At 40.5% G+C, this 26292-nt stretch overlaps 2 protein-coding genes across 10 annotated transcripts; one reads left to right on the plus strand and one right to left on the minus strand.

The window, feature by feature from the left end:
- The first annotated feature begins 1289 nt into the window (after nt 1-1289).
- Nucleotides 1290-12504, plus strand: BTBD18 (BTB domain containing 18). Of its 8 annotated transcripts, none has more exons than XM_070726871.1 (5): nt 1290-1381; nt 4368-4565; nt 7110-7271; nt 9207-11178; nt 12316-12504. In XM_070726871.1, the coding sequence occupies exons 3-5, from the start codon at nt 7124-7126 to the stop codon at nt 12347-12349; spliced, it is 2154 nt and encodes a 717-aa protein (XP_070582972.1). In that variant the 5' UTR covers nt 1290-1381; nt 4368-4565; nt 7110-7123; the 3' UTR covers nt 12350-12504. The 8 variants fall into 8 exon arrangements, with proteins under 8 accessions (XP_070582972.1, XP_070582931.1, XP_070582964.1 ...); XM_070726830.1 differs by having other exon boundaries at nt 9207-11161; XM_070726863.1 differs by having other exon boundaries at nt 1342-1575.
- Nucleotides 12505-15517: 3013 nt separating this feature from the next.
- Nucleotides 15518-25132, minus strand: SELENOH (selenoprotein H). 2 transcript variants are annotated; one of them, XM_070736146.1, is made up of 6 exons: nt 25030-25116; nt 23897-24279; nt 21706-21855; nt 19836-19981; nt 17075-17205; nt 15518-15984 (listed from the first exon to the last, which is right to left on the minus strand). In XM_070736146.1, exons 2-5 carry the CDS (start codon nt 24244-24246, stop codon nt 17093-17095), a joined length of 759 nt encoding a protein of 252 aa, XP_070592247.1. In that variant the 5' UTR covers nt 24247-24279; nt 25030-25116; the 3' UTR covers nt 15518-15984; nt 17075-17092. The 2 variants fall into 2 exon arrangements, with proteins under 2 accessions (XP_070592247.1, XP_070592255.1); XM_070736154.1 differs by lacking the exon at nt 23897-24279 and having other exon boundaries at nt 25030-25132.
- Between the last annotated feature and the right edge of the window lie 1160 nt (nt 25133-26292).

Consider the following 26292-nt stretch of genomic DNA (forward strand, 5'->3'; position numbering starts at 1 on the left):
ATGCTTTTAAGGTAATCAACAACATAATTAAAGTGCGCAGATTTTATGCCTAGCAAGTAGATATTTTTGGAGAGAAACCGATAAGGAAATGTCAGCTTGTTACTTGTTGTCTAAATTGAGAAATATAAGAAAATTTGAGTTCAGTAGCCATAAAATTAAAAAAAAGTGGTTGTGTTCATTTTCCCAGTAAGTTATAAACTGGCTTGCTATCTGTGATTAAGCATGTGGCCTTCTCCCATGTATGCATTCAGTAAATCATGATTAAGGGAATCATAGTTGGGTAGTGTGAACTCATTTGATGTTTGCCATTCCGAAATTCTCTTATTATATAGTGAATTTTACCCATTTATTTATTATTTATTAATTGGATTTATATGCCACCTCTCTCCAAGAACTTGGGGCGGCTCACAACATATATAAAAACATAGTACATCTAATCCAATTAATATAACTAAACAACCCTAAAGATCCTAAAATAATATAAAAACATTCATTATCATATGCGTATACTAAAACTTATTTTACTTAATACTGGGGTCCATGTGAAGCTTGTAAATAGTTGTATTTAAGATAAAAGCTTTATCCCTATTCTAACATTTCACCAACAACCTAGCACAGGGATTAACCTTGATTTTAATTGGATGACAATGTTGTTTCTAGGAGGCAATGATTTAACTTTTATTCATTTATTTGTTTGTTTTGTCAAGTAGGTATTGGTGGTATACAAAGATATATTTATATACATGATACTAGTAAAAGAGAAACATTAGGACAGGTGCGGAAGGCACTCTGGTGCACTTATGCACACCCACACTGAACCACAACAGCTAACTTTAAAAAGCACATGGTTGCATTTTTCCCTCTTGGAGAGGTGGCCCATTTTCCTTCCCATCTTGCAGGGACTTAAGAAAGATGGTATCTTTCTCCTACCTCTTCTAATTCTCAGATACTGCTCATTTCCAACCACCTTCCTCTTTCCGCGTTCCCCAGAACCACCTCCTTTGTAATAAGAAAAAAGCGAATAAGGCATATCGGTTGTAAGCTATCTCTAGGTAAGATGGGCAGTTGTTAAATTCGGCGGCATTCAAGTTTAATACGTTATTAGGCGAGAATTAATACCGTCCGTTTAATTTCTTTTGTTAGAAATAGCCGGGAACCGCAAAGGACGGAAGCCTCAATTCCTCAAACCAGGGAAAAGACGCAAATGAGAGAGCTTCAAACAAAATAAGCAAGCTTCGATTTGGCTCCCTCCCGCCTCGCTTTTTTTTTAATTTTAAAGCCGAGATTCCTCCCGCCAAAAGCCAGCCTGCCTCGTTAAGGGCTGGGACTCCAGCCAATGGGAGGGCTGTTTCCCGGGAGTGGGCGTGGCCGGCGCGTGCGGGTACGGTTTTTTCCCCCGCTTTTGCCCGAGGCTGCCGGGGAGCGTTGTTGCAGGCGGCGTGGGGCGAGTGGGTATCGGGGAGGGGCCGGTGCGGGTGTTCGAGTGGCGTAGGCGACGCGCCGTCCCTGTGTCGGCCGTGGCTGGAAGGCAAAGGGAATTGGGGAGCACGAGAAAGGGAAGGTCCTGCACTGAAGGTGGGGAAAAGCCTCCGTGGGACTTTCACGAATGAATGACTAGAGAGGGGAGTACAGTAGGGGAAATGCGTTGTATCGAGGCAAAAGAGGAGGAGTCGTGAAAATGAAATATTCCCCCGCCCCGTAACTTTGAACCCGTCTTTCCCCAAGTATGGGGAACCCAAATATTTGGGTTATTTTATTATATTATATTTCTATGCCGCTCAACTCTCTAAGGACTACTATACAGGTCTGACTATATAGTATATACATATGTATATGTCAGACATATACTACTATATGTCTGACTACAACTCCTATCATCCTCAGCATAACATGATGGAGTTGAAATCCAACATCCCTGAAGGGAAAGGTGCTGTGAACGATCATCTAGCCAATTCATGCTATTTTACTGCTTTTTCCTGCTGCTTTTCCTTGTACCGTTTTTTTGTGGGGCAATGTTGTACTTGGTTAGCTGTTAAGGTGTGCATCTCTCAGTTGAGTTGTTTGCCGCTTTGGAGTTTCTGAAGATAGAAAAATAATATGGGTAGTATATGGGTAGTGGTGAAAAAACGACTAATCCAGGATTACCTATTGCCTTCTTTGGTTCAAAAATGCAACACAAATTACTGCTGGGCTTTTTTTTCTATCCAGAAAGTCAAACGCTGAGTCAAACTAATCATGGATTAGTTGTTTTTCACCACTACCCATTAATTAAATTTATATGCTGCCCATTCCCGAAGGACTCAGGGTGGTTATTTAGTGGGTCTTTTTTTTTGGTAAGCATATACAGGATTGCAGCATAAATCTAGAGAAGCACTGCTTAATGCCCACTAGTAGTTATCTTCATTTTGAATGGAACTTTAAATTGAAAATATGAACAAAAAGAGATTTTTACCATTAATGCATTTGTCTGGAAGATTTTGCTTCCTTTTAGTGAATGGGTTTCAATTAAGAGAGGCATTTCAATGACAGGAAAAATGCAAAATTACAGCTTTTGGATTTGCTAAATTTACACTTGCAAATATATCTAGAGCAGTTTTAGAGATTGCTAGATCTGTTTTACAACAAGAATATCAGAAACAAATATGTATGCAGAAAGACGGGATAGGAAATATAAGATTATCCTCATTTGCAATTGCTACAAGAAGGAGCAGTGAAAATTAGCAAAAAGGGCTGGAACTTTTTTTTCCTTTTCTTTAATAGTTTACATTATTAAGAGAGGAGTTTGGAGGGAAGAATGATGAAATGACAATAAAAATTAGGATAGTGAAGAAATTAGGAGTTTTCTTTCACTAACTTGTACAATCTCAAGTGCAGGATAGTGATGGGATAAAATAATTGATACAACAGCATTAGAATCAGTTATCGGTATATAATATGAAATAAGGAGCCTCCAAACTAAAATATTATAACATATCAGTATTTATACATTGAAAATAACAGATAAAACAACTTGGATGAAGCAGTTTTAAATAAGGATACAAGAAGCAGACGATTGAGTACAAGCAAAAGAAAATTTTATTTTGTGTACCATACAATTTCTAAACTTTGTTACCATAAGATGAGATGATTATTATCAACAAGGGAATCCAAATAATATAGATTCAAGTGTCAATTAAATGCCAGGTAATGGGATTTGAAAGGAAGGACATGGTGGTTTGTTTTTAGAAAAAGCAAGTTATGAAGAATGTGGAAGTTCATAAGCAGTGTCCAATTGACTAAATAAAATAACCATTGATATAAATTCGGGATCTCCAAACTTTTCAGTGTTGAGGGCCACATTTGCCAACATTTTAGGTTCCAGGGGGAAAAGCAATTTTATAAAGGAGCCAATCAAATTTAGTTAAACAAATGCTTTATTTTGCTCAGTATAATATGATTCACAACAACAGCAAAAAAGAAACAACTTGGATGAAGCAGTTTTAAATAAGGATACAAGAAGCAGATGATTGAGTACAAGCAAAAGGAAATTTTATTTTGTGTAGCATACAATTTCTAAACTTTGTTACATAAGATGAGATGATTATTACCAACAAGGGAATCCAAATAATATAGATGTGAGAACTACAAAGAATGTCCTGCTTGTACAGACATGATATTAGAAAGATTTTAAAGGAAAAGATGTGTCCCCTTCCTCGTCCAGCAACCCTCCAGATGAATTGCAAACTCCCCCCTCCATTGACAGTGGTGAATACAGATAGTCCTCGACTTACAACAGTTCGTTTATGACCGTTCAAAGTTACAAGGGCACTTTAAAAAAGTTACATGACTATTTTTTCACACTTATGACTGTTGCAACATCCTCATGGTCATGTGATTTTTGCTCAGATGCTTGACACCTGGTTTGTGTTTATGACGGGTGCAGTGTCCCAGGATCGCGTGATCACCTTTTGCAACCTTCTGCCAAACAAAGTCAATGGGGAAGCCAGATTCACTTAACTGAGTTACTAACTTAACAGCTGCAGTCCATTTAACAAATGCAGCAAGAAAAGTAAAATAGGGCAAAACTCACTTAACAGATTTCTCACTTGGCAACATAAATTTTGATCTCAAATTTTGGTCATAAGTCAAGGACTACCTTTACATCCCTGCTGTATCTCCCTGTGCTGCTTGGAAAGGATCAGAGCAGAGTGCATGGGAAGAGCTGGCTGGGAGGAACCTCTCAAAATGCTGGATTTAGTCCACACACTGTACTAATATAAAACTACATGGCTACTGAGCCATGTTATTGAAAGTTATGTCATGTAAACTTTGAACTTGAGTCAAAATGTAGATCAAATAAAATGCCGTAGCCGTGCTTTATATTTAAGGTTTGTTATTGGGCACTTAACCTACCTGGGCCTGTATACAACGTGTACCTGGAAAAGAAAACTACTTTGAAGACAATCCCTAGCTACTGGACACAGAGGCAGGAAAACAGAAGAGCTGCTAATTTGGGAGTATCTTCCTGTGCCATCTCTGCTTCCCTTTCTCTTCTCACCCCCAGTATCCAGGAGGAGAGGAACAAGGTGAGTGAAGGCAAATAGTTCAAAGTTGGAAAGATAGCTGGAACGCTAGCAAGAATGACTGTTTTCACTGATTAGAGCAAGGCTTTTAATTATTTTTTTGGTGCCGGATTACTGGGTAGATCATCTATATGCCAGACTTCTGAAGACCTGTTATATGAATGTGTCCAATGAATGGAAACATGTTAAGCCATGGTTTGGTTAACTATGGAAAAAATAGTTGGCTGAATTCAAGATGGAAAACCCAAACAAATAAATGGTTTAGCGTATTTGCTGAAGGCAACTCATTTAACAATAGTATAACTTCAGATAGGAAGGAATAATTTTTTAAATTACTGAAGTTACAGATTAAAAAAATATATTCTGCGCAACTAGTCTTATATAAATCAGTGAATATCTTGCCTAATTTTATGGTTACAAGATTACTTTAAAACATTTTGATAAATGTTTGACATTCTTCCGATTTCTTGAATTACATATTCATGTTTATTTGTGACTGTTGTAAGCTATAAATTAACATAAAACTTGCAATCTTTTTCTATTTTGGTCCTCAATATATGAAGTGAAATTTTTGCTCCTTTTTGCATTCTATCTATCTATCTATCTATCTATCTATCTATCTATCTATCTATCTATCTATCTATTCTTCTATGCCGTCCAATATCTCGATACTCAGACCAGCTTACAATAAAATAAAATAGTATACAACAACAATAGTAAGAAGTCAAATAAATACCAAATTATAGAAACCCCATTATAAAACCAATATAAAACCCTATCATAAAACCCACAACATAATCCTATCAAAAGACACACATACCAATCAATATATTTCAGCCATGACAGATGTTAATATTCATGGCTCCCAGGCCTGCCGGCAAAGCCAGGTGTTTTCAGCTTTCCGGAAGGCCAATAGGATGGGAGCTATACAGACATTGGAGGCGGGAGTTGGTTCCATAGAGCTGGGGCAGCCACAGAGAAGGCCCTCCGCCGTGGTCCCACCAATCTGCATTGCTTAGTCGACAGGACCCAGAGAACACCAACCCTGTAGGATCTTATTCATCTCTGAGAGGTATGTGGCAGGAAATGATCCCATAAATAGTCTGGTGCTAAGCCATGTAGGGCTTTATAGGTAATAACCAACACCTTGAATTGTGACTGGAGACTAATCGGTAGCTAGTGTAGCCCACAGAGCATTGGTGTTATGGGTATACCGAGGTATAGCCATGATGGCTCACGTGGCTGCATTCTGGATTATCTGGAGTCTCTGAATACTCTTCAAGGGTAGCTCCATGTAGAGCGCATTACAATAATCAAGAGGGGAGGTGATGAGGGCCTGAGGACGCAAAGCCTCCTGGTCCAAATTGTTAATGGGTTTGAGGTAAAATGTTAAAACTACAAATTCCTTGGGTCCTTTATTCATCCCTTAAACTCTGCAATTTTCTTTCCAAATAGGCCCCGGTCACATTCATTTGGCAATGTGGCTTATAAAGTCTGGAGTCGCGTTTTGAGTTTATGAAAGTTGCATGGGGCTGTTTTAAACAGACCGAAGTGCAAGGGTCAGCCGTAAACACCTCCAAAACCTAAATTTTAATGTGACTAGAAAAGGATAATGATCAAATATGTAGGAAATAATCGTGATTTTATTTAGCAAATTTAGATCAACTGCATTTAGTTTTTATTTTAGCTACAGTCATTAAAACATTCATTCTGTGCCACTAAGAGGTTACTGGCCTCTGCCTCCTGCCCCAGATAAACCACGTAACCCTGGCAGTAGAATGTGTATTTCCATAAGTTGCATTTCCCCCCCACACTAGACACAGTTTGAAATATAAATGCACGATGAGAGGAATAAACCCATCTATGTAAATTTTAAATATGTGAAGGTATACTTTTTGAACAATTTATTACTCCAGGAATGCAAGGATTCTGAATTAAGAGTGCCTTCTTGTTTCATAAAGCTTTGAAGAAAGTTTGACATTTAGTGAAATTGCTAATGTAGCAATTACATACCAGATGAAATGATACCTGTTTCAATTGTCCTGATCCTGTTTTTTAGGACTTTTGTTTAATATGATCAACCGCAAGATTGAAAAATCCATAAGACTATTTTCTACTAAACAATTTAGGCAGTTCAAAAATGTCTTTCAGAAAGTATCCATTGAGGAAAAATTAGAATATTTCTCTGATAATATATTAGTAGAATACTGTTAATAAAATTAAAGGGAAACTTTGACAGAATAATAAGAAGGGTGTGTGTGTGTGTGTGTGTGTGTGTGTGTGTATGTTTGTTTCGGTTGAAACAAAATTTAACTGATGAGAGCTAAAGAGCTTGAAATAGATCTATACTACTCTCCATTTTCATAATCAAAAATATGTTACATATACATATGTATATGTAATTTTGTGTGTATGTGTATTTCCTATGCTGGGTAGTATGCCACCAGATTAAATTCTGAATTTAGTTGAAATAAATGCTTTTGAACTAGTGAGAATTGAGCATAGACTCCAATTGCAGTGCTAACATGGGCAACATTTATTTCACAGAAATCTGGTATACAATGAAGGAAAGTTCTGTTACCATGAGTTCTTCAGATACAAAACCCAAGATTCTATATAGGAATTCTCGTCTACTCCGTATGGTGTTCCTACAACTCCATCGCCAACAAAGGGCTGACTTATTTTGTGATGTTGTCCTACAAGCAGAAGGTACTAATTTTTCTAAAATCTGAAAGAGAGGTATCTAAAATAAATAGAGTGGGTCAAGTTCTGGTATTTTGGCTGAAATTTTTTTAGAGCTTTACAAGTCCCCTAAAAGAAATGTTCAGATGGTAGATGCCAATATGCAGCATGTTCTTTTTAAAGAGAGAGAAATCTAATTTTTCAGGCTCACATAATTTTTTCCATAAGTTTTCTCATGTTTTTCCATATACAGTATGTGTATATTTATCATGCTTTGTTGTATAAAAAGGAGCAATAGCTTTGGTTTAGTGCAGAGTAACCCTTTTATAGGATGTGCATAGTTCTAATAATTATCCAAAATGTCTATTATTCTTTTTGTTACTGCAGTAGTTTAATGTGAAGTATGATGAATATCCTGTTTTCAGTGCCATGACTTGCCTTGAAATTTGAAGTAATATGAAATTGCCTGTGAATCCATTTTGCTACCTCACCCAGTTTGATGCACCTCAGATTGAGACTCCTAGAATTCCTCAAACATATCCATAGGTTATGTGACCTTCTGACAAGCAAAATCAATGGAAAAGCCAGATTCACTTTAACACTTTTATTGACAACTGCAGTGATTCACTTAACAACTGTGGCAAGAAAGGTTGTAAAATAGGACAAAACTCACTTAACAATTGTCTTGCTCAGCAACAGAAATTTTGGGCTCAGTTGTGGTTGTAAGTTGAAGATTACCTATATTAAGCCTTGATGCTTGAAACATTTTTAGCCATAATGAAATTTTGCCCCCACCCCAAAAACGTGTGATAGATCCAAGGAAGTTATTTAGCGTGCTGGCATTGCTACTTGTTATTTATAGTTGTGTTGAATTCTTCCACTGAAATCTATGGAGCCATTTGAGGTGCTTAATTTTACCTCTGGCATGCATATGGATTTGTTAGATATCTTGTTGTGAATAAAATACAAAATAAAATTTTGTATTTTAATTTAATTTGTATTTTAAAAATACAAAATAAAAAACCTAGCTTGTACAGTTTGCAATTGTTTTTGTTACTCAATTGTCCCCAAATAACTAGATCAAATTGCTAAGCATTGCCTTAAAGAAGCCTTACTAGCCTAAGAACTTTAAGCAAATTTAGTTAGGAAAGATGCAGGTATCTGTTTAAAAAAAAAAATGTATACTTTAACACTACCCAGTAAGTTGATATAAAAGGAAGACTGAGCTAAAATATCCCTTGCAAGCAACCCTGTTCTTGCAACTTTGTTTTAAATGTACAACTATTTTAAATTAACATGTGAAAAAAGCAGTTAATACGTAATACTTAAGTATAATTAAGACATTATTTAAGTTAGCATGCTTAAAATATAAATAATCAATGATCTATGTACCGGGAATAGAGTAGTAGATCCTTGGAACAAACTTCCAGCAGACATGGTTGATAAATCTACAGTAACTGAATTTAAACATGCCTGGGATAAACATATATCCATCCTAAGATAAAATACAGAAAATAGTATAAGGGCAGACTAGATGGATCATGAGGTCTTTTTATGCCGTCAGACTTCTATGTTTCTATAACTGGCAAATGGACCAGGCCCTTTCATCTCTGAAGTCCAGGTTCCTTTCTGATACCTTGCCCTTCCACTTCTTTGCACTTCTCTTCTGTCAGAAAAAGGGAGCAAAGACAGTTGCTTGGGGAGATGTTGCTTCAAGGTGCATTTGAGTTAGCAAATGCTCCTTCCATTTCATGCCAGGGCAAGTAAAATAGTTCAGGTTAGTTGCCCTGGGAATAGAATTTTGGACAAGATATGTCTTTGCTCTGACCCAGTAAAATTTTCACTTTGCTGACATTATATATGGACTGTGGGAGAATTTCAAGGCTAGCCCATGGAGAACATCTTCAGTCAAAATTGATGGTCCACTGGTAAAGTACCTGCTAATAATGGTGTTCTTTGTAGGTGAAGCTGTTCCAGCTCATTGTTGCATCCTGTCGGCCTGCAGCCCCTTCTTCACAGAGCAGTTGGAGCGAGAAATGCCCCCCAAGGGACATAAGGTGGTGCTGGACATTCTGGGGCTGAAAATTGGGACGTTGCGTAAATTGGTAGATTTCCTCTATACATCTGAAATGGAGGTGTCCCGGGAAGAAGCTCAGGATATTCTTGCAGCTGCACGACAGCTTCAGGTGTCAGAACTTGATTCTTTACAGTTAGAGGGAGGAAAGTTAGTGAAAAAAAACCTGGGCCAGCGATTAAACAGGAACTGTTTGCAGATAACCAGGTCAGAGACAAGTTTAATTCATTCTTCTGCTCCCTCTGGAGGTAGCTTGACATCCTGGATAGCTGCAGGCAAGCGAGCAACACAGGGCACTAATTTTATACCATCCTCCAAAGAAATAAGTAGCCACAACAGTACTGATCAGAAGGATGTAAAGAAACAAAAGCATACCGCATTGCTGAGTGGTGACAAACAGATTTCAAAAAGCCAAACAATTACTGCTGATCCCATGAAATCAAAAGTTAAAAAACGCTCTCCAGGCACAATAAAGAATATAATGGGCAGCAGTGAGAATGGCGGTCTGAACAGAAAGGAGGAGACTGAGGCTGGAGATACCCACACCAGGGCCAGTTTGCAGAATTCAAAAAAGATAAAGCTCAGGCGTCCAAAGCTTTCCTTGTCACCCTTGTCTACGTCTTGTGCCTTCAAAGACCATTGCACTGTGACATCCAGCAAATCACCAAGGTTTGTGAAACGTCTTTGGAGACAAAAGTGCCCTGTCAAGGATGAGAATGGAAAAGAGGATAACCATTCTTGTGACTTCAGAAACCCCGCTCTTCTTCTCAAATCCAAAGGCAGAAAGCGCACCTCCAGTGATCCATCACCCTGCCCAAACGTTCCCCAAGAAATAGGTCACGTAGGCCGGGTAAAGCTCAGAAAAGCTATCGATGGCAGCTCCTGGGAAGTGGTGCGCGAATCGTCTGCCGTGCAGCCGACAGTGGCGAAAAACACTGGGCGCACTTTGAAAGCGGAGGGCTTCCAATCTCAACCCAGGCATTCTAAAACAGACGTAGAAGAGGTGCAGCAATTGGCCAGCTCTCCTAAATGGCTCCCTGCAACTGCTGAGGCTGCACTGGGTCCTGAAAAGAGTGTGATAAAACAACAGCCAGAACTGCCTGAGAAGGCGGCCTTGGATGAAGGAACTGATGCTGCTCAGAATCATTGTGACATGGAGGCATTTGTGCTGGATTTGGTCAAGGAAGAGCCGTACGATAGCCTTGCTTCAGCCGGAGAGTTGGAACAAATGCTAGAGTTGTTGCTGGCTGATGAGGATGCCCCTGGGGGAATCGAGAGCACCACTATCACACAAGGCCTGTGTGCCCCACCCCAGGCAAATGAGAATGTCCCAGGGAATGTTGGAATTAAAGAAAAAGAGAAATGTTGTACAGTATGTTTGCAGTTGGATAAGACGAATAAAGCTGGTGACTCAACAAATGGGAGCTCTTTGCTGGGCCCTGTCCTTAACTGCCTTCCTCTTGGAACCCCTGAGCCTAATGGTGACTGCCTTTCCTTGTCCAAGCCAGCCTCTCTCCAGTTGGGAGATTGTCAGCCATCACCTGCTCACTGTCCACTGTCTGAATCCACAGATGGGACTGCAAAATTTGCTGAGCCTTTGTCTGTCACTTGGACAAGTGATGACCAAGGACCTCTAACTTACGGTGCAGGGAATTCAGATATAGAAAAAAAGTCACTTATTGAAGCTGTTCTGAGCAACCCCATGCAGCACCACGTGGATTGCAAGCTGCCATCTTTCTTAGCCAGCCTAGACGAAGAAACCATAGATGTTGGTGGGATGGAGGATTTCTTTCTTAATCTTGAATGTGTCCGGCCAGATCCTTCTCCTATATCTGAAACTGAGGTGGATATTCTGAACTAGTGAGTGCAAGTAGTGGCAAGAAATTATTTTGATTACTTGGTGAGGTGGGCTAGCAGACAATATTGCACTTAGAATTCCATGGCAAATAGTAAGGAATCTGCCACAACAAGCAATTAATAGATTCCATGTTTTTTAGTATTTTGTCTAGATGACGGAAAAGCCCCTTTTAAAATCAACCTGGGGAGAGGCTGCTTCATTATCACCCATTCTCAGCCTCATTAAATCATGACCCTGATGTTGGTATAATCTTGCAGGATGCCAGGGTTCTTCTGGCCTCTTGTTGGATAAGTAATCTGCAGGAAACCTACATCATTACTTTTGTGAAAAGTAAGGTTTTATGTTGTGAGAGACATCTTGGGGGCTGGTAATAATTTTACACAAATGTGTTCTATTTAATTTCCTTTATTGATCATAATGTAAATGTCTTACATTAAACATAAAACACCAATTTAAAGCGTCACTTATAATTCAGAGGACAAAATTACGTTTTCTGGGAAGAGCTGATGTGAAACAATGTTGTCCTCAACTGTTTTACGTCATGTGCTTCCCTTCAATATTTTTAAAAACATTTTATTTAATGGCTAGTGAATTGACCAAACCAGGAAATAAAAATTCATTGCTCTTAGGACGACTGTTGTCCCAAGCTGGGAGCTACTATATTGAGGTAACAGTTCAAAGGCAATACAGTATAAAGGACTTCGCAACAGGATAAAAATTGCTCTGTGTATTGGTTCCTTCAGTTCAATGCTTCAATTTTCAATTTTTATTTTTTGAGTTTGAAGGTCAGATTGGAAGGAAGACAGCAGAGGGTCTGCTGATCTTACTGCTGTATTTCCCAGTTACTGGAGATCACAGTACCAATTCATCACTTGCAGTGGTAGATGCTTTGCTGTAAATGTTAATTCTCATATGTTGCTGGAAGCAGCACCCCTTTCTCCTGCTCCCTTTGGCTGGATGGCCCACTTGAATCGAGATGGCTTTCCTTCTGATAAGTGGCCTGCAGTGATTAAACACTGATACTGGGAACTAAGTGCCTTGCTAACTTTCTGTATTTTAAATAAGGTTCCCTAGAGGCTTGAGAATAATTGCCAAGTTGCTTGTTTTTCATTGAAACCATCTCCCTTGTGTGTTTGCAGCTTCTTCACAGAGAAGTGTATTCAAGTGCAATGACCTATACCTCCACGAAGCTGTGCCAAATGCTTCCTTCTCTCACAACCCAAAGCTCTTCATATATGCAGAACATTCTGAAGAGTAGATGGCACAAAGACTGGAATAAATATTGAACTGTAACTTGTTCAAATAAAAATTGTTAAATTTTGTTGGTATTTTTACATCATATTTACATCATTTATGATATTTACACTGAAGCCATCTTTGGGGTTAACTATAGCTAAAAAAAAATATAAAACAATGAAACAACACAAATAATAAGGCACCCCAAGTCCTCAGAGAGGGGCGGCATATAAATCCAATAAATAAATAATAATAAAATGCAAATTGTTGGGCAAGCATAAGGAAGATTGATAGTAACAGTAAAAAAATGAAAACTAATAGTCTCTTTTAATCAGAAGAGAAAAATAGGTTTAGAGCAGGGGTCCCCAAACTTTTTACACAGGGGGCCAGTTCACTGTCCCTCAGACTGTTGGAGGGCCGGACTATAAAAAAAACTATGAACAAATCCCTCTGCACACTGCACATACCTTATTTTAACATAAAAAAAATGGGAATGTACTATTTAGAGGGAGGGAAGAAGTCTGAAATTCATACATGTTTATGTTTTGTTTTTAATTTTCTTTTGTTAACATCTGATTGGCTATACAAGGTTTTATTGGTTTATAGAAAAATGTATAAAAATATTTATAGAAAAATATATAAAGAAGGAAGCACTTTGGCATAATGATTAATAAGTTAGAAATATAATTGGTGTTGTACTTTTTGAAGGAACATTAAGGAGGGAATTTAATTAAAAGAAAAGTATGTACCTGGATGACAACATTAGAAAAAAAACTTTTGCAACTTTTTTGATGATTGATATTAGTTACTGACAAAATACCGCATTTTATTCAGGGAAAATTAGATGGTACATTGTATTGTTTGAATGTATGTTGAGAGAAAAATTTAAAAAAATGTACACCCCCCCCCAAAAGTCTTTCCTTCCTCCGGCCCTTCCATTCATTTCATTCTTCCTTCCTTCCTTGTTCCCTCCATTTCTTCTTCCTTCCTTCCTTCCTTTTCCTGCCATTTCTCCTTCTTTCTCTCCCTCCCTCCTTCCCACTTCTCTTCCCTCTCCCTTTTTTTCCTTCTTTCTCATTTGTTTTGTTTCCCTCCCTCGTTCTTTCCCTCCATCATTTTCTCATTTTTCTCCTTTTCTCTCTCACATTCCCTCCCCCTCTTGTTTTCTCTCCCTCTCTCTCTTGCTTTCTTTTTCTCTCTCTCTCTCTCCTTTTCTTCTCTCTTCCTTCCTCTCTTCTTTTTTTTTTCTGCCCTGCAACACGCCGCAGGGCAGTCGGCTGCAAGCAGAAGCTCCCAAGACGGTGGCACCGACGTCGGGTCGTAGTACATTGCTGGCGCTGCGCTGGGCATGGGCACGGGGCAGCGCCAGCAATGTACGGCGTCCTGCAACACATCAAGCCGCTGCCGCCGGTGCCTTGCAGCCAACCGCCCCACCGCCGCCTTAGGACTACTGCTGTGCCCTCCCGCTTGACCCACGCTGCGCCACCTTCGTGGCTTGCCCTGCTGCCCCGCGCCCACCAGAGCTCCCGGTGCGGCCGAAGCGCGGGGCGGAATAGGTGGCGACGGCTGCTTCAGGCCCGCCCCCGAGCTGAGCTTCCTTTGGCTTCCTTCGAGGCAAAAGCTGCAAAGTTCACCTGCCGCCTCGAAGGAAGCCAAAAGAAGCTCAGCTCAACGAGGACCGGCTGTTGGTCCCTTGAAGCTGCCACCGCCGCCGCCCACTGCGGAGATCCCTTCGCCCAAACGGAGGCGGCGGGCTCAAAGGACCAAGAGCTGGTCTTTCTCGGCGCTGAATTGTTGCAGCCTCAGCCTCCGGGCGAAGGGATCTCCTCAAGCAATGCAGCTCCGAAAAGGACCGGCTCTTGGTCCCTTGAACCCGCCGCCGCCTCCGTTCGGGCGAAGGGATCTCCGCAGTGGGCGGCGGTGGTAGCTTCAAGGGACCAAGAGCCGGTCCTCGTTCAGCTGAGCTTCCTTTGGCTTCCTTCGAGGTGGCAGGTGAGCTTTGCAGCTTTGCCCCGAAGGAAGCCAAAGGAAGTTCAGCTCGGGGGCGGGCCTGAAGCAGCCGCCGCCTACTCCGCCCCGCGCTTCGGCCGCGCCGGGGCCAAGTAAGCCGAGGCTAGGCCCGTCGCCCCCGGCTCCAAGCGCGGGGCCTGGGCGGCGGGCAACCATAGGGAGGGCCTCCCCATCGCCTGGCCGGGATATTGTGGCCGTTAACAATTTAGTGCGCGGGGGTCCTGATGGCTTGTTTACTGCCCCCTCCAGACGCTCTTGCAGGGCTTCCAGGCTCCCTGCAGGGCAGCAAAGAAGCAAAAAAGCAGCACTCTCCCGATCTCTCTCTCCCTCTCTTTCTTGCTTTATTTTTCTCTCTCAGTCCCTTTCTATGTCTCCCTCTTTCTCTCTCTCCCTCTCCGCAGCAGACCCTCCCAACACCAAAAGTGCCCAAACCTCACCGGTGCAAAAAAAACAAAACAAAAACAAAAAAGCGGCACTGGAGGGACCAAGACGGTCTGCAGCTGAGCGTCTGGAGGAGGAGGCGGAAAGCCAGGGGGCGGGGAGGAAAGCAATTGGCTAATTTCTTTCTCAGAGGAACTGTTGCTGCTCTGCCATAGGGTGCTTCCCCCCCCCGCCCCCTGGCTTTCCTCTTCCTTGCCGCCGCCAGACGCTCAGCAGCAGAGTGGAGGGGAGATTCGGGAACTTAGTATATTATACAGTATATGGTAAAATCTTGTACGCTGCTGCGGGCTGGGTAAATAGCCTCAGCGGGCCGCATCTGGCCCGCGGGCCGTAGTTTGGGGACCACTGGTTTAGAGTATAATTAGCAATTTAGGACTCCCCCTGGGGAATGGTTGGATGCTCCAAGTTGACTGATTCCTTAGTTAATAAAAAAAAAACCCACCCCAAAACAATGCAGAGGGGAGACTTGGGGGTTTTCAGGGTTTTTCATTCTGTCATGAATAAGGAAATGAAGTCAAGCAAGTGAAGAATTCTTCTCTTTTCTCTGCCAAACAATCTCAATACCTTTGGTTTTGGATTATTTTCCTTCAATTCTAAATAGCAAGGGACCAAATACTCTAGAGCTTTTAAGTACAAGTTCTGAAAAGCCACTAATGAACAAGCACACATTTAGGTTTTATTGTGAAAAAATACAGGACAAAATATTAGCATGGTAATCTGAAGCCATGGGAGGGATGAAAGTGCAATAATTTAAAAAAATGTTTTCAGAAGTAGTGTATGGTTACGAGTTGTATGTGCTGGGAGGACAAGTTTAACATTTCAGCTCATGAAACACGGCATGTGAATATAGATATACAACTTTAATTCACAAAGCAGTGGACACAACACTAAACTAAATGAGATAGAGGAGGCGGTTAAGATTTACTGAAAATAAAGTTCTTCCACAAAATGTTCCCAGGAGTAACGAACATTCAAAAGGATGGGGCAGGAAAGGTTGGTCCATTCTTCCTTGTAAAGGAGGGGCAGCAGCCTCAGAGATACGACCAGAGTTTCTTTACCCCATTTCATTGTATCTCATCATAAATGCTCCAGCTCACAGGACAAATAGACAGTCATAGAGGCTGCAGAAAACAAAAAAAAAAATCCTGTTAGCCACAGATCCTACTCCCCAGTTCAAGACCATCATTTACGACTTCCATGAGTACAATTGGTTTGTTTCAATTTCTAAACCACGCAACAGATGCACATGGCTATCCATAATTTGAGTGTTTCCTACAGTATAAGAATACAAAATGTAAACTTCCAGAGATGTAAACTATGACTCTTTTATTTATTTATTTTATTTATTTATTTGATTTCTATGCCGCCCTTCTCAAAGCGACTCAGGGCGGCTTACAACATTTTAGATATTACGATCAATGATGGATCCTGGATACTACATATCCAGACAACATTCCCAAGTATAGTGGTACCTTTACCTAAGAACACCTCCAGGTGTTCAAGATTATTTTTGCCTCTTCTTAAGAACCATTTTCTACTTAATCCGAGCCCGGAAAAATTTCCCAGGAAATTTGAGAGCGGCACGAAGGCCCGGCCAGTTTCCTGCCAGTCCCCATTTAATCCCGGCCATTTCTGGGCTGCCAGAGGAGCCTTTCGGTGCATGGGAAGCGTGTGCTCCTCCTCGATGCCTCAGAGTCCCTCTTTTTTTTAAGCCTTAAAGTTTTGGATTTTTTTGATTCCCCTCACCTCATCTCACCTTCTTCCTTCGGCAGTGACTGTCCTCGTCCTCTTCTTTCTCCTCCTCCTCCCACCCAAATTCCGAGCTAGTTCTTTCCTAGTGGGTTTGCACACATTATTTGCTTTTACATTGATTCCTATGGGAAAAATTGCTTCAACTTACAAACTTTTCTACTTAAGAACCTGGTCACGGAACGAATTAAGTTCTTAAGTAGAGGTACCACTGTACATTTGTTCAAATATTGTATAGGAACCAGTTGATTGGCACAAGGTTCAAGACATTGTTTTATTTGAACAGGTTTTAGGCAATCCTGGATTTAATAACCATCAACCATTCAAAGTTAAGATGGCACTAAACAAAGGCAGTTATGACTGGTAGCTGAAGTTATAGCCGATCAAAATAAGGGTGTTTGCAGCCTTAAAACAACAGGAAACTTCAAAACACAGACACAAACATTCTGGGTGTGAACTTACCACTTTGCCCCTACTCCATCATTGCTGATTTTGATTTAAGTTGCGCTTCACCATTTCAATGATGTTACTGGATTCTGGGAATTTCAATTTGCGGGGTGGCCCTTTTTTAAGACCACTCCATAGCTCGATGTCTAAAAATAATTAAGACATAAGCAATCACCAACAGTAATACAACATGAATACATCCCAAACATACTCCCAAGCGGTCACATGGTTTATATGCAGAATTTATTTCACTGATCAACTTAATTCCCTTCAAAAGAAATGGGGCTACTTGCAGCCAGATACTGTTCATCTCTAAACTACCTGTTTAACTGGTGCTGCGTTAGTGGGATGGAGTGCAGAGAAAGCTTTGTACTATTTTTTTTTTGGGGGGGGGGGGCGGGGGGCGGCTTCTGCAATCGAGCTCATAAAAGGAACTGAAGATACTTGTAGCTTGTAGTAAAATAAATCAAGACCTGTATGAAATTATAGCACAGCCATCCATTATAACAAATAACATATTCATCACATTATATCCCCTCCATTTTTCATGTCTGAAATACAGCACTTATTAATTTCCTTTGAAAGGAAGATGATCTTAAATGGCCTCTAGCAGGATCAGGATGGAGGAAACACACCCATCCTGGCTCTTTTTGACCTCAGTCGTGCTCAGTACCATTGATCATGGTATCTTTCTGAGCCAGCTTGGGTTTGCTTTCGTCAGGACTGGTTGATTGAAGGAGAGAGCTAGCCCACCGCCCTTACTTTGTGGCGTCTCCAGGATCTGGTTCACCCTCTCCCCTTCTTAACAAGTAAATGAGGTTGCTGAGTAAGGTGATCCATCAATTTCATCAGTAAGATATCATCAATATGCAGACGACATCCAGCTTTATACATCTACCCCATGCCTTTTGAGTAATGCTGTAGATGTCCTATCCCAGTGTCTGGTGGCTGTTTTGGACAAGGTGGAGGTGAAATGAACTCCCACTCAATCCTTGCAAGGCAAGAGTGGCGATGGGTATTTGAACATTCCAGAGACTAGGTTCTTCCACTTTTAGTTCTGGATGAGGTTGCACCATCTTGAGAGAGACTGTGTGCAATCTGGGGCTCCCTTCCAGACTCACCGCTCCTGCTCAACCATAGGTAGGAGAACCTTTGCACACCTCGGGCAGTGTATCAATTGTGCCTATTCCTGGATCAGAAGGCCCTGCTCGGTGATTCATGCCCTTGTTTAGACTATTGCAACATACACTACATGCCTCTGAAGAGCATTCAGAAACTTCAGCTGGTGCAGGTAGTAAATGGTGCCAGATATAGTACGTGTAACCTTAGTACTCGATGAATTGCACTGGATACTTGAATGTTTCCGGGTACAATTTAAGGTGCTGGGTCCATCACCTTTCAAAGCCCTACATGGCTTGGGACCGGGTTATCTGAGGGACCAGCCTTTTCTTTGAGTGTTTCTACCTGTCCACTTCAATCAACAGACTGTGTGCACTGCAGATCCTGTTAGCCAAAGAGTGCTGGCTGGCAAGGACTGAAAAACAGGACTTTTCTGTAGTAGACCCTGCCCTGTGAAATAACCTCCTCTTGGAGATTACAATGGCCCCAACCCTGTTATAAAGCTCTAAAAATCTGTCTCTCCTAAATGTGTTAAAGACAGAGTTTCCTGGCTTACCTGTTAACTGACCAAGTACTGTATCTCAGCTGCTGTGTGTGTTTGTGTGTGATTTTTATAATTTTTACTATTTTAATTGTGTTCTTTTATTGTTAGCTGCCCAGTCATTTTTTGAGATGGACAGCTATAGAAATTGAACAAACCAACAAACCCAAGCTTGTCCATTCTATGGCAAATCTCATTAAATTCAGTAGTTCCTATTCCCAGAATAGTATGTTTGGGACATGCATACTACATTTTCACTTTCATCGGCATCTTCTTTTTTTCCACCTTAAAAAAAATGTGAATATCGGCAAAAAGCCATCTTCTTAGCTGTGGAAGTTCTCAACCATTTGAGAATCTCATTTTCCCAATGAGTGGGCGATCTGGTGCTATGCTTCAATACCCACTTTCACATCTGTACTGTGAAATGTGCACAAAGTTTGTGAGAGAATTAACCCTTCTCTGATTTACAATCACATTGGAGATTCTGGCTTAGAATATAATTCTAATAATAAAAAGTCACAGATATATGCAAGCCGGGGTGGCGCAGCAGGTAGAGTGCTGTACTGCAGGCCACTGAAGCTGACTTGTAGATCTGAAGGTCAGCGGTTTAAATCTCATCACCGGCTCAAGGTTGACTCAGCCTTCCATCCTTCCGAGGTGGGTAAAATGAGGACCCGAATTGTGGGGGCAATAGCCTAGCTCTGTTAAAAAAGTGCTATTGCTAACATGTTGTAAGCCGCCCTGAGTCTAAGGAGAAGGGCGGGATAAAAATTGAATAAATAAATAAATAAATAAATATGAAAAAGATCAAAGCATATTGAAGCAAACCATAGGTACAACAGAAAGAAGATTAAGTCAATTCTGTAATATAATCCAAGTAAATGGGACAATTCCTGAGAAATTGATCACAGGTTTCATTCACGCACTGTGCTACTTGTGGTCAAGTGTGTTGTATGGCCAACAATCCTAACTGACATGGCTTTTTCATGAAACCCAAGAAATGTGATTAATTTAATAAACCAACTGACATTCCTAGATAAGCAATGCTTAGTGTTGAGATTGCAAATCCAACACCGTCTTATCCATCCCATTCCCATAAGAAACACAATAACTCACTGGTGCCATCCTTTTTCAAGAGAACCACTTCAAAGCTATTTCTCCGGGGTTTTTCAAGGTTGACCTCCACAAGGATGTCAGGAAAGGCCAGGCACAGCTCTTGGCTGATAGCCTCAGCTCTACGTCCAAAGACTCGTCAGCTTGTACTGTCAATATTGAAGGGGAAAAAATTAATATTACAGAATGAATGTGAACTATTATTTGAAAGTCCCTGTAAATTAAGAAGAAAAAGATTCCCACCACATTTTTAAAAATCTAATCGTTTTTGTAACAAAAATTTAACATTTGGAGGTTGAGGTGCGGGGGTAGTTGTCCATTATTTTATACATGTACATTAAACTCAAAAATATGGCATTTTGACAATTTATGGCATGTTTCCCAAACTGACATTTGCATTACTGTATATCATTACATAAAAGACATTCTAGATCTAAACATGCTAGATCTGCAGGTCAGTGGTTCAAATCTCATCACCGGCTCAAGGTTGACTCAACCTTCCATCCTTCCGAGGTGGGTAAAATGAGGACCCGGATTGTGGGGGCAATATGCTGGCTCTGTTAAAAAGTGCTATTGCTAACATGTTGTAAGCCACCCTGACTCTAAGGAGAAAGGCAACATTTTTTAAAAAAAAATTTGAATAAATAAATAAATTCTGGAATAGATCTGTGCACATGCAGCTCCTAAATGACAGAGTTTGTATCATTAATATCAAAGTACAGAAGACACAAATAGCTACAGCAATTTGGTTTACTGCATGCAAAGTTCATTGTACTAAGGGGTCCAATGTTACAATGAAATATTTGATTCAAAACATATTCCATGCAGGCTACAGGGTTTAATCAATTAATGCAGAGTGGTTGTTATTTATTTATTTATTTGATTGATTTATATGCCGTCCCTCTCCAAGGACTTGGGGCGGCTAGTTTTTGAAAAAACTATTTTGTAGAACTTTAAAGTTCCATGAGAAATTGGTGGGGTTCTGTGAAAAACTAATGCAAAAAACTATTAGCACCTTTGAACCCGAATAATTTTCTGTTTTTACAGCTTTGTCTCTTAATTAGGATTCCAATTTTTTTAAATTAACAGGTTCTGTAACTTCAAACTGTTTCTGAACTAAAAAATGTACCTCTATACATCTGTTTAAATATATTTATTGTACTTATAGGGTCAGATGGCATTCTTTCCTATTTGGGAAACATGTATTTAAAATGTCTCCAGCCAGGAATCTCCAGATTTATTGAGGCTCCAATTTCTAGAATTCCTGGAACACCTAAGAGAAGGCAGCTCTAAGCAACTGTTACCAACATTCATGCAATCAATTTAAGGACCAGAGTTGACATGATAGCCGTGTTCCTATATTTGAGGGGCTGTCACAAAGAAAAGGGAGTCAAGCTATTCTCCAAAACACCTAAAGAACAGACAAGGAATGATGGATGGAAACTGATCAAGGAGAGATTCAAACTAGAAACAAGGAGGAACTTTCTGACATAACAATCAACCAATGGAACAGCTTTCCCTCGGAAGTTGTAGGGACCTCATCACTAGAGACTTTCAAGAAGAGATTGGACTGCCATTTGTCAGAAATGATGTAGGTCTCCTGCTTGAGCAAGAGGGTTGGACTAGATGACCTACATGGTCCATCCCTAGTCTATTAATTTGTTAAAACATCTACCCATCTCCATAAAACTTGGGTTGTTTTTTTTCAAAAAATGCAATAACAAATAGTCAATTAAATTCACATTGTTATTATTCTTTATTGAATACCTGTCCCAGGCCCAATAATTATTTTCAGAATGGGGGGGGGGATTTATTCTAAAACAAGACTGATCGCTTCTCTCAATAGGAAGGCAATGATTCACGGATCTCTTACCAGTGCTCAATGGTCACATGAAGGTCTCCCAATCCTTCAGTCTTCTGGATCTTGGGCAACTTCTCCACATCATTGTCTTCCTCCCCATTGGATGCTGTGGCTTCTGCTTGAAGGATCTTTGCCTTCCTTTTCCGCCCCTTGGGAGGCATTCTGCAAGTAAAGACAAGAAGAAAGAATATCACATTTGTATTTTGGGATTACAGATCTCAGTATATGTAGCAAATTTTTCTGGGAAGAAAACATCAAAGAAAGAATGCTTAGGGAATGTTCATCTATTATGCTATTAGCCTGATTTACTGATAATAACTCTCATTTGAAATCCATTACTGACTTTTATCTTTCACAGGAAGGTGAAAAAAGTAGATAGAACTACTGCATATGCTCTGCCTGGAACTATCCAGGAAAAAAAAGTTTAAAAGCCTTGATTTATTGAGTTCAGAAATGCAAAAAGTGTGGCCAGAGCTCATCAGCATTTCTTTTGTCTTCCTCTCAAGTATTTTATTTAGTAGCACTTGGTAGAGATTAATATATGCCAGAGGTCTTTAAAGGTCCAGAAAATCTGGCCCTTATATGCCATGGGAAGCTTGGTAATGCTCTTCAATTAAGGGCTGTGACTCCTTATTTAGTTCATACTATCAACCACAATTCCCAACCAAAACCATCAAGATATTTTGAAATGTAACTTTCCAGGCTAACTGAAAATTATGAGAAGTGTAGTTTAACACATGGAGAAAAAAATGGGGGAATTAAGGATCTCCAAACTACTGGCTGCAATGGTCCAGCATTTTCAATAGCCCTGTGAAAGTACACTTTGATGTAAGCAATGAAATCCAATTTTCTCCATGGAAAACACACCCTTTGCTAGTGAGCTATACCAATGACTGTTTCCTCCTAACAGCAAAATATGAATTAGCTACAAATAGCACACCCTGATGCCATTATAGGATTAAAGGTATCACTTTTGTGATATTCTTACAAGCAAACTCAATATGGAAGCCAGATTCACTTAACCACCATGTTACTAACTTATCTCCCCATGGGCTCAAGGTTGATTCAGCCTTCCATCCTTCCGAGGTGGGTAAAATGAGGACCCATATTGTTGGCGGCAATAGGAAGACTCTGTAAACTGCTTACAGAGGGCTGTAAAAGCACTATGAAGTGGTATATAAGTCTAAATGCTATTGCTATTTATCAACTGCATTGATTCACTTAACAGCTGTGGCACAAATGGTGGTAAAACTGTAGAAAAACTTTAAAAGAACTGCAGAAAGAACAATTGCTGCCAACCTGCCTTCCATTGAGGATTTGTATACTGCACGAGTCAAAAAGAGGGATGTGAAAATATTAACTGACCCCTCACATCCTGGACATAAACTGTTTCAACTCCTTCCCTCAAAACATCGCTACAGAGCAATGCACACCAAGACAACTAGACACAAGAACCGTTTTTTCCAAAATGCCATCACTTTGCTAAACAAATAATTCCCTCAACACTGTCAAACCATTTACTAAGTCTGCGATACTATTACTACTAGTTTTTTCTCATAATTCCTATCACCCATTTCCTCCCACTTATGACTGTAACATGTTGCTTATATCGTTAAATTTTTTATTAATATTCTTTCCTCATTGCTTATTTAACCCCTTTAGTCATTAAGTGTTGTACCTCATGATTCTTGACAAATGTATCTTTTTCTTTTATGTACGCTGAGAGCATATGCACCAAGACAAATTCCTTGTGTGTCCAATCACACTTGGCCAATAAAGAATTCTATTCTATTCTAAAATGGGGCAAAATTCACTTAACAGGTGTTTCACTTAGCAATAAAAATTTTGGGCTCAATTGTAGTCATAAGTCGAGGACCACCTGTACTAAAAACATTACATTTTTAGCAGAGAACGTATTGGGTTTGTATGGATTATTGCTTGTTACCCACAAATTTTTCAGCAAGGCAAAAAAAAAAAAAAAGATTATAAATGATTGTGGTTTATTTAACCAATTTATAAGCAAAGGAGACCCGTGTAGTTTAATAATGTTGGGATTTGCTAACTAGATAGATCAGGGTTCAAATTCCCATTCAACTAGACTGCTCAAAAAAATAAAGGGAAACTTAAACTACACAACTCCAAGTAAATCAAACTGTCCACTTGCAGGAGGGTGGACAAAAAATGGACAAAAAAATGGAAATACCTTGCAGCTCTTTCATGGAATCCAGATTTGTGAAGCTCCCTTCGAACAGTTTTTGTGGAAACTGGGTTCTGTACGTGTCTATTGAGCTCTGCAGTGATTTTAGGAGCTGTGGTCTTGTGATCCGCACTAACAATTCGCTCTAGAGTCCGACGGTCTCTCTCAGACAACTTCGACTTTCGACCAGACCTGTGCTTGGCTGAGGACGTTTTCCCTTCTCTTTCAAAAGCAGTCATTACTTTTGAGACATTACCTCTTGAAACACCAAACATTCGGGCACTTTCTGCTACACTAGCGCCTGCCATTCGAGCACCAACAATTTGGCCTCTTTGAAAGTCTGAGAGGTCTGCCATTTCTAGAAGGTTATAACCAATTTCCTTAAATTTCTGTAAAAAAAAGGGTAGTTTTTAAAAACATATCAAATAACAGATTTTTTTTTAAAAAAAACATTAAAATATGTCAAGTTTTGATCGATTTGAACATGTTCAAACATTATGATGCCAAAGTCAAGTGTTTCCATTTTTATGTCCACCCACTGTAGGAAGCAACACTGATGGACAATCAATTCCACATGCTGTTGGTGCACATTCAGAAGAAAGTATTCAATGGGAATATTTCATTCATTCAGATCTAGGGTGTGTTCTTTGACTGTTCCCTTTATTTTTTTGAGCAGTATACAGTATATGGGTCTCACTGGAAGAGATGCTGAGCGCTGGGAGAAAAAAGGATGGATACAAATGCAACGGATAATGTAAGGTTGCCGGGAAGAGATCCATCCTTGCTCTCACATTTAGAGGGATAATTCAGTGTTTCCCAACCTTGACAACTTGAAGATATTTGGACTTCAACTCCCAGAATTCCCCAGCTAGCGAATGCTGGCTGAGGAATTCTGGGAGTTGAAGTCCAGATATCTTCAAGTTGGGAAACACTGGGATAATTAAACCGAAAAGCCAAAGAACACGGCTAATAAGAAAGAGCAATCTCCGGGTTTTCAAGAAGCGGAGCCACCACGTTTGTTTTCTTGGTGCAACCCGCACGACGGGCAGCTCAAGCAAGGAGACCACCTGCCGCTCCTAGCATTAGCACACACGCACGCACCACAAGGGCAAATACAGGGAAGAGCCTTCCCGCCTTACCTTCTAAAGCGGCTGCGGCAGCAGCGATGATGCCACCACAATCTCACGCCTGGCGACTGCCCCGCGCGCCAAAACCTTTCGTAAGATGGCCGCTGCCCGCCCGGCAGACGGGGCGTTTTGAGTGACGTTCCGTAACAACCAATCACAACCAAGGGCTACTCACGCGGGGGTCTTCAAACCTGGCAACTTTAAGACTTGTGGAGAATTCTGGGAGTTGAAGTCCACAAGTCTTAAAGTTGCCAGATTTAGGGACCCCTGCGCGTGTTCTTTTGCAAGTGGGCGTGGCGGCGGGATAGCAAAGGCGGCGACTTTTCTATGGAGCGGTAGACAGGAGTCAGGTACAGTACTGTATTCCGGCCGGCCTAACATAGTTGGCGGAGCAGGTAGCAGCACCGGTCAGTGAAAGGGGTTGCACTGCGGGTTGGAAAGTTAAAGGTACTATCCTGCATTCTTCTGCTCTTCCATCATTTTGAGCATATTTTGAGCATTTTGACTATCTATCTATCTATCTATCTATCTATCTATCTATCTATCTATCTATCTATCTATCTATCTACCTATCTACCTATCTACCTATCTATCTACCTATCTATCTAATCTACCCACCCACCCATTTATTGGATTTATATGTCGCCCCTCTCCGAGGACTTGGGGGGCTTACAATATATATTATAAACAATAAAATACAGTGTCTAAATCCAATTACCAGTAATTAAAATTAGATGGACAGTTTTAATTAGTTGCTCTGCTTCATTCAGGGACGGGACCCATCTTTTTGGCTCTTCCGGATCGCCCACCACTTGGCAAGAGACAATGATGGAATCCTAACTTGCAGCTCCACTGAGAATCTTGCAATATATAGATAATCCTCAAGTTACAACACTTCATTTAGTGATCGTTCAAAATTACAATGGCAATGGAAATAAAGTGACTTGTGGCCGGTTTTCCCCCACCCCAGTTATGACCTTTGCATCATCCCCGTAATCAGGTGATCAAATTTCACATGCATGGCAACTGGTTCATACTTACGACTGTTGCTGTGTCCTGGGGTCATGTCAGTGAAGGGCTGTAAAATTTTTTACTACCATATTGGGCGTGGCTTATTTTGTGGGTGTAGCTTGTCGATCATGTGGCTGGGGGTGGTTTAAAGGTCATGTGACTGGCTTAAAGGTGGCCAACTCAACTCACGTCAAGGATTTGGGTTAGGGTGCCTAGCCTCTCCTCGCCTCAAATAGGTACAATTTCCCTATCTATTTATTATTA

Source organism: Erythrolamprus reginae, chromosome 1 (genome assembly GCF_031021105.1).
Source record: "Erythrolamprus reginae isolate rEryReg1 chromosome 1, rEryReg1.hap1, whole genome shotgun sequence".
Taxonomy (NCBI): Eukaryota; Metazoa; Chordata; class Lepidosauria; order Squamata; family Dipsadidae; genus Erythrolamprus; species Erythrolamprus reginae.

Coding starts and splice junctions, on each gene's coding strand:
- BTBD18 (XM_070726830.1), top strand. CDS start 7,124: ATGAAGGAAAGTTCTGTTACCATGAGTTCTTCAGATACAAAACCCAAG. Junction 7,272..9,206: donor TGTTGTCCTACAAGCAGAAG/GTACTAATTTTT, acceptor TGTTCTTTGTAG/GTGAAGCTGTTCCAGCTCAT. Junction 11,162..12,315: donor CTCCTATATCTGAAACTGAG/GTGGATATTCTG, acceptor GTGTGTTTGCAG/CTTCTTCACAGAGAAGTGTA.